The sequence below is a fragment of the Aulonocara sp. 'chitande type north' Nkhata Bay genome, linkage group LG11, assembly GCF_057382095.1.
Source record: "Aulonocara sp. 'chitande type north' Nkhata Bay isolate Kocher_YH1m ecotype deep benthic linkage group LG11, A_spYH_male_GT1.1, whole genome shotgun sequence".
Taxonomy (NCBI): Eukaryota; Metazoa; Chordata; class Actinopteri; order Cichliformes; family Cichlidae; genus Aulonocara; species Aulonocara sp. 'chitande type north' Nkhata Bay.
Window position 1 is genome coordinate 27,564,597 of NC_141354.1, and position 13,171 is coordinate 27,577,767.

Below are 13,171 nucleotides of genomic sequence, written 5' to 3' on the forward strand. Positions count from 1 at the left end.
CTTTTGATATTTGATACCGAAATGTAACAAACTTATTTAGGCATTTTTCTTAAATGAAGTAACATATCAGCAAAAAGAGTAACGTGTGTGTTCATGATGCAAAATACTACACCAGTAAAACACTTAAAGCTGGAGGTGTCTCTGGATTGTAGTGGTTAACATGGTTGCTTAGTAAGCAGAAGGACACTGGGTTGATTCCTGCTGGAGACACAAACCTGCTTCCTGGGCCTTGTGTGTTAAACTCAAACGTGCTGACGAGATCATGATGAGGGTGCAATCCAACGGAGCTTTATTATGAAAGCATACCGTACACGTGACCAGCTGCACATGACATAGATCATTCCTGAAGACTGCAGTGACAACATATGACACCTATGATTTGTTTAAGAGTCATGACTGATACCAGTACTGATACTGGTAGTACCAGTAAATTAGAGGAGATTATGGTCCCCATGTTTTCACTATGGCCTGCTCTCTTTGTGGAACCACAGCAAAATCAGCTGAAAAGACCTTCTTAGCTTTATGTGTATTAATCAGATTTGAATGAACATAAACGTGTGTTTAATGTCACAGTTGTTTTGTGCTCTGGAGGCCTGAAGATTAGATCACAACTCAGATGAAAGCGAGAAAAGACAATGAGGAAGTTTGGTTACACTTCACTTACGAAAGCGAAGCCATTCAAACATCTTCTGATCTCATTAACCCCTTTTCTTTATTTGATGTTAAATTTCATGGATTTAATATAAAAATATAAATGATTTATTTCAATCACATATACAGTGGCTTGCAAAAGTATTCGGCCCCCTTGAACTTTTCCAAATTTTGTCACATTACAGCCACAAACATGAATCAATTTTAATGGAATTCCATGTGAAAGACCAACACAAAGTGTTGTACATGTGAGAAGTGGAACGAAAAACATACATGATTCCAAAACATTTTTTACAAATAAATAACTGAAAAGTGGGGTGTGCGTAATTATTCAGCTGGAGCTGTTTTGCAAAGAAGAATGGGCAAGGATTTCAGTCTCTAGATGTGTAAAGCTGGTAGAGACATACCCCAAAAGACTGGCAGCTGTGGTTGAAGCAAAGGTGGTTCTACAAAGTATTGACTGAGGGGGCTGAATAATTACGCACACCCCACTTTCCAGTTATTTATTTGTAAAAAATGTTTGGTATCATGTATGATTTTCGTTCCACTTCTCACGTGTACACCACTTTGTATTGATCTTTCACGTGGAATTACAATCAAATTTATTCATGTTTGTGGCTGTAATGTGACAAAATGAGGAAACGTTCAAGGGGGCAGAATACTTTTTGCAAGCCACTGTATATGAGATATGATTTCTTCATTTGTAACATATTCTGACTTTTGATGACATCTCAAGCAATTTTAAGTATTCCTGTGTTTCAATCTTAACTATAATTTACGCTGACTATGATGTCAGCTGATTTATAATTGAAAGGTCACGTCTGCAGGAACATAGGCTAGGCTATCAAAACAGAGACAGTGATGTATCGGTTGAAACATGATAATAATCTGCATAATTAAATTAACGTGTTACAAAAAGCAGCCCTTCAATACAGCAGACTCAGACAGTGAGTAGCCAAAATAGCTCACTGGACCTTTAGTATTTATAGCAGTCACTGGATCACCTTCCTCTCCACAATCACTGCTCTGTGGTCGGCCTTATGTAATGCACAAGTTCTGGCCACTCCTACTCCTACGGCACAGAGAACTGAAAGACAGCGCAGTCGTCTCACATCTGGAGCTCTTTCACTTCTATATCTCACAGAAGAACCAGCAGCTGCCAAAGGTAGGAAGTTGTCTCAAATAAGCAGCGGTTTTCTACTTCTGCTCCCGTTTTCATGTTTTAAAAACTGCACAGACAGTCAGCTGTGGCTCTGTCGCTAATTCAGCTGCTTTTTATGTACTGTTCAGCGAAAAGCTGTAACGTGTTTGTTCACGACTTCTTTATAGCTGCTTGATAACTCTTCTCGCTCTCTGCAGGACCGCTGGGTAATGGCTGCTCCCAGGACTTACCTCTCGCTTGCCGTCTGTCTTTTTCTGGGACATCAAACTGTTGCCATAAGCGATGCTCCCTGCCAGCTCTCCACTTGGAAAAAAGGCTTCAAAACCTTCATGGATCGCCACGTTCGCAATGGAACTCCTACGACCCTTGATCAAAATGAGTGGTTTAGTTACATTAAGAATATCGGGGACTGTAGCAGACCCACACAGTCCTTCCTTGATCCAAAGGAACTGAAGAGGGTGAAGGCCGTCTGCTCAAAGAATGGAGGAAAGACGTACAAGGATAACCTGTGCATCAGCCAGCAGCCTTTCACCTTTGTCACAGTGAGAAGTGTTAAGGACACCTGTGGTATCAAAAGTGTCCAAAAGGACACCAAACACCTGATCCTGGCCTGTGAAGTGTTGGACAACGAGTGTGTGCCGGTCCATTTTGAGGGAAACCCCACGAACCTGAAGCCTGATAACAATGCCAAAGCCTGCCAGGACCCCAGGATAAGCCATGCTCCCAGCTTAAAAACGACATGGCTCTGGTTGTTGTTTACTTTGTTATTCCTTATAAGCTTTTTTTAAATTGATTAATTAAATGTTATGGATTTGTTTTTGTTTTTTTATCTGAAGGCTTTTCAATTCAGTTCACATTTCAGTCATGAAATTTGATTTGGAGTTTCTGACTTCAAAGCAATATTAAAACAAACCAAAAAAGTCAAGTATTCAGTTATTTAAAGATGGATTTTTGTAACAAATGTTGCTACTTTTTTATGCATGTACTGCTCAGGTGAGTCTGTCTATGAGTTTGATTTGAATAATTTGATTGTGGACATGGCAGACATGGTGTGCAGGGTTTGAATAACAACAGTGGTCTCTTGAGACTGACTCAAAAATAAAATTATTGGTGCTAAATTATGAGCCCATGAAGAGTAAATTTAATAAAAATTCTCAAAAAGCAACTGCAGGAATTTTTCTTTCATCTTTCTCTGACACAAACTCAACGAATCGCCCCAATCCATCCACGTCTTTTATTTTAATCCACCAGTAGTTAGTGATTCATGTTTACAAATGAGGTAGATGACAACCATGTGAAGATTGTGTCTCTAGATTTGTCTTGTTTTAACTGATTTGCCTGCTAATTAGTCCACAAAAGCTACAGTGAAAGTGCAGCAATTAGACAGCAAACCCATTCAAGCTGCACAGAAGACTGATAATAACTATTGTTTGGGTGAGCTTTGTTTGGAGCAGCTGATATATTTATTATACATTCATAACAAGAAGTCTCGTCACACCAGTAGTTCAGTTTCAAAATTCAAGAAATTAATATTTGCTTTGTTCTTCCTTCCAGCAAATTAACCAAATGGGTTTGTCGTCTGTCAGTGATGAAAGTATCGGTACCTCACTGTGTGTACACTTATTGCATGCGATGCAAAAACCACAGGAAATATCAGACCATGAAGACGCGTGCACTTGAAACTCAAATTGCTCATCACTATGCTGAATAGCTTAACATGCACATGATGGCAGTTTAACTAAATGAAATAAGAGTTTTCAGGTGTGGTTAAATACAGATGTAGTCTGAGATTAAGAAAAAAAAATCAGCATATGAGCTGCTTTCAATCACAATCTTAACACATCTTTGCCACAGTGCCTCTCTGGTCTCTGCTGATTCAGATTAGCACCCTCTGCTGGTTTCTTCTTACGTTCGACCTCCTGAGATGAGAAGTGGATCCATAGGTTTGCCAAGCTGACTTCTTTCTACCTCTTCAGGGGTTTTTTATACTTTTGAGGATGTAGTCAGTGAAGTGACGTATCTTAGACGCAGCTTGTTAATGAAAAGGGAGAAAGGTGTCACAGAAATCTAAAATAAATTGATTTTACACACAAATGGGTTGAGGGGTTCTCAAAAAGAGAACAAGAAGAACCACAAGCACAGAATCATTTATAGGCACGTTATTTACAAGTTCACAGGTTGCAATAGAGATTGTTACAGTTCACAGGCACTGCTATTTTTTGCGAGTGTGTTTGTGCATTTGGTTATGATCTCTGCAATTTGAGTTCTTGGTGTTGCCCTCTGATAATAAAGGAGGGTTGTGGCTATTTATGTGGCCTTCTCTTTAGCGCTGCCCTTCCTTGGCGTCTCTCATCTCATTACGTGTGATGGCTGCACTTACAGCCACACAGTGGTAATATCACCATGTTAGTGTAGAGGCTTATAAGTAATATTGCATTCACATTTCTTTCTTTAAATATAGGAATTTATTTACAGAACAATAAATAACTGGTTTTGGTTTAGTTAATTCATATATCCACATAACACTGCATTCTAAAATAAGTGCGCACATTTTAGTTTACACTGTTATGTATGATTAATCTTTTGTTTTCTGAGTTACCTTAGTTGCAGCTGTTCCAGTCCCTTGATTAAGGAGCCAAGAGGTGGAAAAGGGGCGGAGCGAGGTTTAAAGGAAGGCTACAAATTGGTTCACGCCATAACTCGGGACCATGGGGGGGGAATTGGAGTTCATTATGTTTGGTTTAGTTAGGTTTTGTGTGTTTTACCCCTTTTCCTGTTTTTGTGGGCTGATCAGCCACTATTTAAGTTTCCCCTTTGTCTCGTTAAGTTAGGTCAGCTTGTTTGAGTTATCAGTTGTGTTGTCAACTTTGAGTAGAGTTTTGTTAGTTTGACCTCTTTTTTGGGCCCAAGATTTTGATTCTTTTTGCATGAGTTAACCAATTATGTTTTTTGGGTTAAATAAAAAATCATTTTTTGGACTTTAACCTGTGCCTAAGTTTCCTTCACTGCTCGGTCCATCACATTACGTCTGTGCACTAGACCTCTGTTTTTTCCGGTTGCGTGTTTTCTTTTTTTTGTTACTAAGTGATGTTCATCAGGCAGGCAGTAGCTGTCATTTATGTGTTAGGGCCTTACAAGCCAGCTGTAATAAGTCGATTACATGTTGCATTAAAAGATTACAGGGAATCAAAATGAGACACTATGGAGCCTCCCATTCAGCCAGGTCAGCTTGGCACAGAGATGAGAAGAATGTTAAAAGTTTCCATTACAAAGAGGCACTGCTGCATTTTTACTGCACTTATACTGACATGGGTGTTTGCAAGGGAAAGGTTTAAAGATGGGAAAAGAATAAAGACACTACAGTCCTTGAGTCAGTGATACAAAAGTAGACCGTTTCCTTTTCTTCATTTTTATTTGACTTGTTATCCACCCTCATATGAGACCTTGTGTATTTAATTTAAGATGCACCTTTTCAGCTCTGTCATTAAACATATTTACAACAGGGTGGGTGTTCCAAAATGATACAATATACAGCAACACCAATATTAAATATTGCAAGCATGTATCTCCACTCTGAACTAAACTATGCAGAATAAATATGAAATAGAAACTTACTGAAATAAGATACTTTGTGATATACGAGTCATTGTTGGTGTTGAGGGGTCACCATTTTCCTGAGTTTGCATTAGAATTTCCCCAAATTGCCCATTCAGCAACAAATGCTGTGCCCACGTGTGCACCATATTTACAGTTTTCTACTAAGCCAGTTCACTGACAGTGTTAACTCAGGCTGATGAAGGTTGAGTGGGCTGAAAGCCTGTCTCAAGTCAACCACAGGCCCCGCTGCATGAGCCAACTGTCAGGTATATTGTGGCACATGGCCCACATAAAACCTGTCACAACCAAAGCCTGGCTCAGCTCAATATTTTTGTGCCAGCATTGGCAAACAACACTTTTCCCATAATAGAGCCAGAAATGCCAAGTAGCTCGGATTCAGCTCAAATCTGTCTACCAGCTTTGTGGTGATTGGAGCTGACCTTTTATTATTCGCATTTTGCACTTTGTGGTGTTAAATGAACATTAACAGCATAGGAGCTAACTCGCAGCTTTGACATAGCCTTCTTAAGAAGCTCTTCAACAAATTAAGGCCTGGGTGAACTGCTGCCACTCTGTATCACATTAAAACTGGTTCTCAGAGAGACAAAAACACAAACAAAATTATCAGGATGACTTGTGGGGGTTGGGACTCCACCTGTCCCTGCAGGCGCATGAGCAGGCCTGCAGTCACGCAAAGCCGAGGGCACTAAACTCCTGTAAACACTAATAACAATAGTTTGATTAGTTACAGTAGGCTCACATGCCCAGACATCTTCTACGTGTGGAGCCAAAAGGTTATAAAGAGTTTGAAGACTTAGACACAGCACCGTCAGTTTGCCACCACCAGATGGCAGGAGAGTTGCTCATTAGGCTACTCACCAAAATCCCAGGATCCAAGCAAAGCCTGAGCATAACAGTACAAACAGCCTTCAGGCTTAAATTCATTTAAAAATATATATGGTTCCTTCATCTTTTATTCTAAAAGAGAAAGACTTTTAGTTGTTTAGAGTCTTTTTAGGCACCTACAGCTACATCCTGTGAGATTTCATCGGTCATGTATTTTATTGCAAGTCACATCGTATGAGCCTAATAAACTTGGTTAGAATATAAAGTTTGATGGTAAACTGCAGAATGACAATACTTAAAAAGTCATCTGCAACTCTGCTTGGTTTTTCCCATGCTATGTCTACTTTGTCATGGTCATTATAACGGCCGGCACATGATACATCATACAAACAAATCTTCCAACACACATGCATTTTACTCTTTGCTAGAATTTCGTTTTGGCTCATTTTCGCTTGCTGTTGGTGAGACTAGATTGTTGCAGCGGTCTCTGTGAGATGATCGTCCTAAACTTCCAACATTTGTTTGCAAATTAGTCTTGAAGAGTTTTTAAAGTGCAACAACCTTTTTGGATCAAAGAATCCCACAAATATAAGTAAGATAACAGGTAATATGATACGTTGGGACAGTACAGATCAGATTGTGAATAAACAACTTTGGGATTTTTTTTGTCTTCATTTATTTTTTTATTGTTCAGTTGAATGTCCCCTCTTGTTTTGGGCTCTGTGCAAAAAATAAAAAAATAAATAAAAATAAAAAATTGAACTCTGACCTGGAGACCACCTGACCCCTTTTAAAAGAATGACATAGAATAAAACTTTACTTATATAGCACCTTTCAGGATAAAAATTACAATGTGAATCACAACAAGATACTAAAAACATACAGACAGAACGTTTCTGAAAAACAAGGTGACAAAGACGAGCGTTTAGCTGCTTTTTAAACCACTGAGTCCACAGATCTCAGGCTCAGTAGGGAAGAGCTCCAGAATCTGGGGACCACTGCAAACACTCCTAGTTATGCTGCACAGCAAGCAGGGCCTGAACAAATGACCCCAGGGCCCTGCTGCTATTTTTAAAAACGGTTCCTGATAGAAGATTTAGGAAAAGTCGCGAGGAAACCTGGTGTTTCCATATGTTGGAGGACACAAACAAGGACTTCTGTTTGTAACCTCTCATTATTAAGTTTGAGAACACTGTCAGCCACCCATCTTTTAATAGAGTCTATTATAAACTATGCAGAATTTGTCATTTTAAAACATCTTTGGGCTTAAAAGAGGTATATAACTGAACATAATCTGTGTAGCAGTGATAATAAAAGCCCTTTAAAAAGCTTAAAATGAGCTAAAGAGGGAGTGGATATACAAGAAACTGTAAAGTGCCAGAAACAGAACCTTGTGCCACACAGCAGGCAAGAGATGCAGACGAGGAGGTTAATTTATAAGCCACAGAACCACTCCAACACAGAACCCAGTACACTCACCCAGTATGTCAAGCTATCAAGCTAAAATGACAGTCACGTATAGTATCAAATGTGGAGGTCAGGTACTACGCCAGCAAAAACTTTGTGCTGCTGAGCCATTTACAGTAAAACATGATGAAAAACACTGAACTTTTAGCACCTCTAAAGTGTAAGCATTAGACTCAAATAGCGAAATAAGCAGGATGGAGGTGTTATTATCAAGAGAAAATATTTCTTGCATACTTTAAAAAGTTATGGAGTTCTTATTGAGCTTATTTTGTATACATCTGCTTGTACAAAGCCACACTACACTGATATGAATGAATAGAAGTGCGAATGAAACAATAGGCTCATTGATTTGCAGAAAAGTTAATCAAAAATAAAAGAAGTGATGACTTGCTTGGAATTTGACAAGAAATGACAATTCTTCACTTGGTTTTCTTGTACAGCAACACCGAAAGTATCACAGATGACTCCATCTCTATGCACTGCACCTCGTAAAATTTCATCACACCTTTCCATTTCATGTATAGCTATCTCTCGTAGCTTTCTTCCCCATCATGTTTTTGCAAAGGCAGGTGAATAAAAGCTTTTTAAACCTTATATTGAGCATTTATTTTCTCACACGTCTTTGGCAAAGTCAGAGGATCAGTGAAGAAATCACAGAGCTTAATGCCATTTTCCAGTTTTCTGCCTCAAACTCACTGATATGCAGATCTACTGCTATTCAAAGCAATCGAGAGAACAATAAAGCATAAATCTGACACTGTGTCAGTTAATTGTAGAGTCTTTGGGGACACACTGTGGTCACGTACAGCAACAGTGACCAGAGGGTGACCTGCGCCAAGTATTTAACTATAGCAATTCTTCATCTATGACATCATCGCATGCACACATACTGTCCAGTCGTGCATGCATCCATATGTGCACAAATGCACAGACAAACTTAAACAGATGAGAACATTGCCTTCTGGAGACACTACTGACACACAATCGTGGCTGAGGAAAAAGCAAAAGTGGACAACAATCGTTGACTCGGGTCAAAGAGGAAAGGCAGCGGGAGAATAAAAGAATGAGTGCGGAGTGAGAGGCAGAGCGAGGGTGGAGGGGCAGAGTCGTAGGATGCAAGAAGAAGGAGGGCTGATACGATAAAAGCAGGGATGGACTTTTATTGAACTTTTTTGGGGTTTTCAGGAAAACAAAACAAATAAAATAAGGTGAAAAGCAATAAAAGTATGGGAACCAGCTCTTGTTTGTCTTCTCAGCTTCCCATTTTTCTCCAGTCCACATATGTTAGCTGTATTTCACAAAACCTTCTTCATGAACACCTCAGCCTCCCTCAGTTCCTTTCTTTGCCTCTCTGACCTCACTGTTCTCCTCTTTTCTTCTTCATCCTTCTCATCTGCTGTCTTCTGTTGGCTGCACGACAATTCAGCATCACTCAGTGCAGTTGTCACCTCAGATTAAGTGCAGGTGACAGTGTACACAGGGAAACACAGGGAAAACTTCAAGCATTGAACACACAAGGAGGACCAAATAAAGACAAGCTCGACGTAATCTATTTCTCCAGCTCCTTTTCATTCAGTGCTCACAGTCACAGCCATCTCCTCCCCTTCCTAATCAACCTCTCCCTGCTCTTGCTCTCCTGCTGTCCAGACCGGCTCATAACAAATGTGATAATTAGAAGCACAAAGACGAGGGGGGAGAGAAGAAGAGAAGAGGGGGTTTTGGGAGCGGGGCGAAAGCAGGGAGGAGCTCTGAAGGACAATACGAATAGAGTGTGAGTAATACAGGCGTCTGGCTGCAACTGCAAAGGCATCTAGAGGTTCAGTCTCATGTATGCAACACATAGGCGCACACACACAGTGTCCATTAGTGATACTTTAAATGCAAAACTCCTTGCACGATGATGTGGTGTGTGTGTGTGTGTGTGTGTGTGTGTGTGTGTGTGTGTGTGTGTGTGTGTGTGTCAGGAACAATCTGTGTCTGATGATTTCCATTACCAAGAAAAATAATAAGGAAAGAGTAACCGTTATGTGGGGAAACACACACACACACACACACACACACACACACACACACACACACACACACACACACACACACACACACACACACACACACACACACACAAACTTGTTTTCATGTTTTGACATAATGCTTTCCCTAGCTGCTGCTCCTAACCATCAAAAGTGAACGCTTAACCCTAACCCTTAAACCCTTAAACTGTTGGTCCCCACAAGGATAGTAGAATTCCAATTTTTGGTCCTCACAAAGATATCTAAACATGCTACACACACAGACGTGCGCTCTTAACTTTTCTAATTTCTTATCTTTCCTCTGCTCTTTGGTTTGATCTCTCTGCCTCTCTTCCATGTACACAGTTAAATACTGCCATCTCTAATCAGCCCCATATGGATTGCTGGGTCAGCATGCCAGCAGCCAACAGTGCTGCACACACTTTTGGCTGCGAACATGTGTGTCTGCAACTGTTGTGAAAGTCACACAGAGCAGGGGTTCGCAAATGTTTTAATGCTGTGACCCCCTTTAAACGTATTTATGTCTCGGCATGTAATTTTTAGAGGCTGGAAGAGGTTCAGCTGTCATGCATTTTGTGCAAAAAGTGAAAAGATTACAGAAAAAGACACAGTCTTGTGTCACGTAAATGTTTTGTGTTCTTTCCTGTTCTATTAGTCATCTAAAAGGCGCCTGATTCATCTCATGACTCTTTGGGGAGGTCTCAAGCCCACACGGACCCAGGGTTAAATCATAAAAGAGAGATACGGTAATTTGGGGAATGTTAGTCTGCAGGCATGTGCACTTCTTGCCCAGTGGTTTCCTGTGAGGGTAAAGGCCAGTAATAATGACTTCCAGGAGCTGGCAGTTTGGAAGGCCTGGGTCAAGTTCACATCTGGGATTACTAAGATTAGTGGGTGAGAATTTTTACTGGAGGTCATCGGCATTATAAAGTGGAGAATGCCACTGAAGTGTGGCTTTAACCCGACTGATCGCATTCACACGCACAGGCTCCAACTTGTGCATACATGTCGCTATATTTTTTTATTCTTATTGCAACACAAATACGATAAGGCATCTGAAATAGGACACCCACATTTTAGACATACTTTAGATACAATTTGCATTAAATCTAATATGGTGTGAGCTTTTTTCCTGTTTTCTTTCATGACCACATGAGGAAACTTTGGAACAGTAAATAGTCTGTAGATTGTAACTTTCACAGATATGGCTCAAATCTGTGTCATTTGAATGAGGAGAGGAAATAGGAAACAATACGCAGCATAAGAGGAAGTGAGTGTGGAGATATGGTACAGGTCACCCTAGGGAGGGTGTTGATACAAGGCTCAGTCTGTTTTAAATGTAACACAGAGAAGGAAATACAGCTGGAAATTCTCTGCTGCCAGCGACACAACTGTGAGGATTGCAGGGTATAGAGTGTTTAACCAAATGATTTCGTTTAACTGTTTCATGGTATCACCAAGGATGTCAGTGTCACAGTCGGCCCAGTTTTGTTCTAATTAAACAACTGTGTAAAGGATTCAGATTAATTGTGCTTCTCATCACAGAAATGAACAAACCTTCCTTAATAATAGCATTTGGCAAAGTGCAGCAGGCTCCACATAACCAATTATTTAGCATCCTCATTCCTTTCTGTGTGATCCAATTTCAAGCCATTGAAGTATTAAACTGAACCCATCACTACCTCTGAAACCGCACATCTCCAAATGTTTCCCTTTCTATTAGTTCAAAGAAGTACAAGTACATTCTGAAAAGGTTCTCATTTAAAGAAAGATTAATTTGGAAAACAGGTTTATTATATTATCATGATTATTCACAACCTTTGATGTCCTACAAACTTTGCAGAATTTTTCAAATACGTCAGTTTTCCTGCATTCTTGCTGTCTGTTGTCAAGGCAAAGAAACACTAGTGTCATAAATCAAAGAAATTCTTCAGAACAACCCTTTAGCTAAACTGGTTTACTGGTGCAGCATGGTTAATGTCCTGATCGATAAGAAGGTTGCAGATGAGCAATGTCTCAAAGGTGTCTGCAGGACAAGAGACAGCTAAAACTCCAGTGATGCGTCTGTTCTATGTCTCTGCAGTTTTTACTTTGCAGAGACACAAGACACACAGCCAAGGGGACCTACTGGACCCTTAGTGGCCTGGAAGCTGCATGTGTGTCACCCCTGCTGCTGCTGCTGCATTTGATTTGATGAAAACACTGGCTTAGTTATTATCAGCTTTTGCTGATGTCATTTAGTCACATTAGTTAGAAAGTTTGAAAAATCTGATTGTGCATAAGCTGGAAATAGTAAATATTTTCATTGTCAAAACGAATTGTATGATTATTTCTCAAACAGAACCCCGAATTTTTTTCTGCGTTGTACTCTTCTTCTATGGTATTATTGCTGCTTTATGTTATTGTTTCTATAAATGCTGAATGTTTGTAGCCATGCTGATAAGAGCCAAAAATGACTGTAAACAGGACACAAGAGATTCTGTTTAGATTGCACATGGTGCAGCCTGCCTGTCAGTCTCTGTGATGGCAGTTGGTGATATCGGTTACCAATAATAATCTTGGTATGAGAAAGAACACAGAAAGATGAAGATGACAGAACAAAAGAAGTAAACAGTATATGTGAGGATAATAGCTGGAACATAAGGAAATAGCTTAGATAAAGTTGGCGCAGGAGCAGGAAAATAATACTTCTTACACCTCCGAAGACAGATCTTAATCTGTCGCCTTCATTCATCCACTGCTCTTAACCTCTCCATCGCTGTTGGCTTTTGATCTCCTTGCTCTCTCTTGCTGACTCACTCTCCCTATCCTTCTCCCCACAACAAAGAGACAAAAACTGACATGCACTTCAGTCTCTAACTTTCTCACTAACTAGCCCCCCCTCCTTTTTTCTTCTCCTTTCCATCCTCTCCCCTTCTGTCTTTGCCTCTTCCCTCTCCTCAACATGCTTGAGGAATGTGTCAAAGCAGAACAAAAGAACAAAAGCTTGACAGGAGGAGGAGGAGGTGGAGAAGGTCGAAAAAGAGAAGAAAGGGGGGGAGAAAGTAGCATGAGGTAAAGGAGAGACAGAAAGGAAAAGAGGAATGGAGGGAAGGAATGGGGGGCAAGAGAGAGGCTGAGAGGAGCGGGGCACGGTTGAGTGGATCTGAATGTTGAGCTTTGCTTTGTCATCACGTGCTGACATGCAGCATCACACACATTTCAGAGCTCTTTATCAACCCCCCCATCTGAACAGCACACACACAACATGGGTGAGGCTATCGTCCTATACTGCATGACTGTCTGTTTCATTCAGTGGCTTTTGATGCATTTCTTGTTATGTCATGCTAAAGCGGTAATGGCCTGTGATGACGCTGAAGACGAATTACTCCATGGTAGCCAGCTGTCCTTTGTAACCTTGGTGGTTTGAATCAGCCAC

At 40.4% G+C, this 13,171-nt stretch overlaps 1 protein-coding gene across 1 annotated transcript; it reads left to right on the forward strand.

Annotated features, from left to right (window-relative positions):
• The first annotated feature begins 1,734 nt into the window (after positions 1-1,734).
• Positions 1,735-2,978, forward strand: LOC147319234 (uncharacterized). Its single transcript, XM_086309982.1, has 2 exons — positions 1,735-1,816; positions 2,011-2,978. Exon 2 carries the CDS (start codon positions 2,023-2,025, stop codon positions 2,599-2,601), a length of 579 nt encoding a protein of 192 aa, XP_086166108.1. The 5' UTR covers positions 1,735-1,816; positions 2,011-2,022; the 3' UTR covers positions 2,602-2,978.
• Positions 2,979-13,171: the final 10,193 nt, after the last annotated feature.

Bases quoted from the DNA above. Each gene is read 5' to 3' on its own strand.
- LOC147319234 (XM_086309982.1), top strand. From the start codon at position 2,023: ATGGCTGCTCCCAGGACTTACCTCTCGCTTGCCGTCTGTCTTTTTCTG.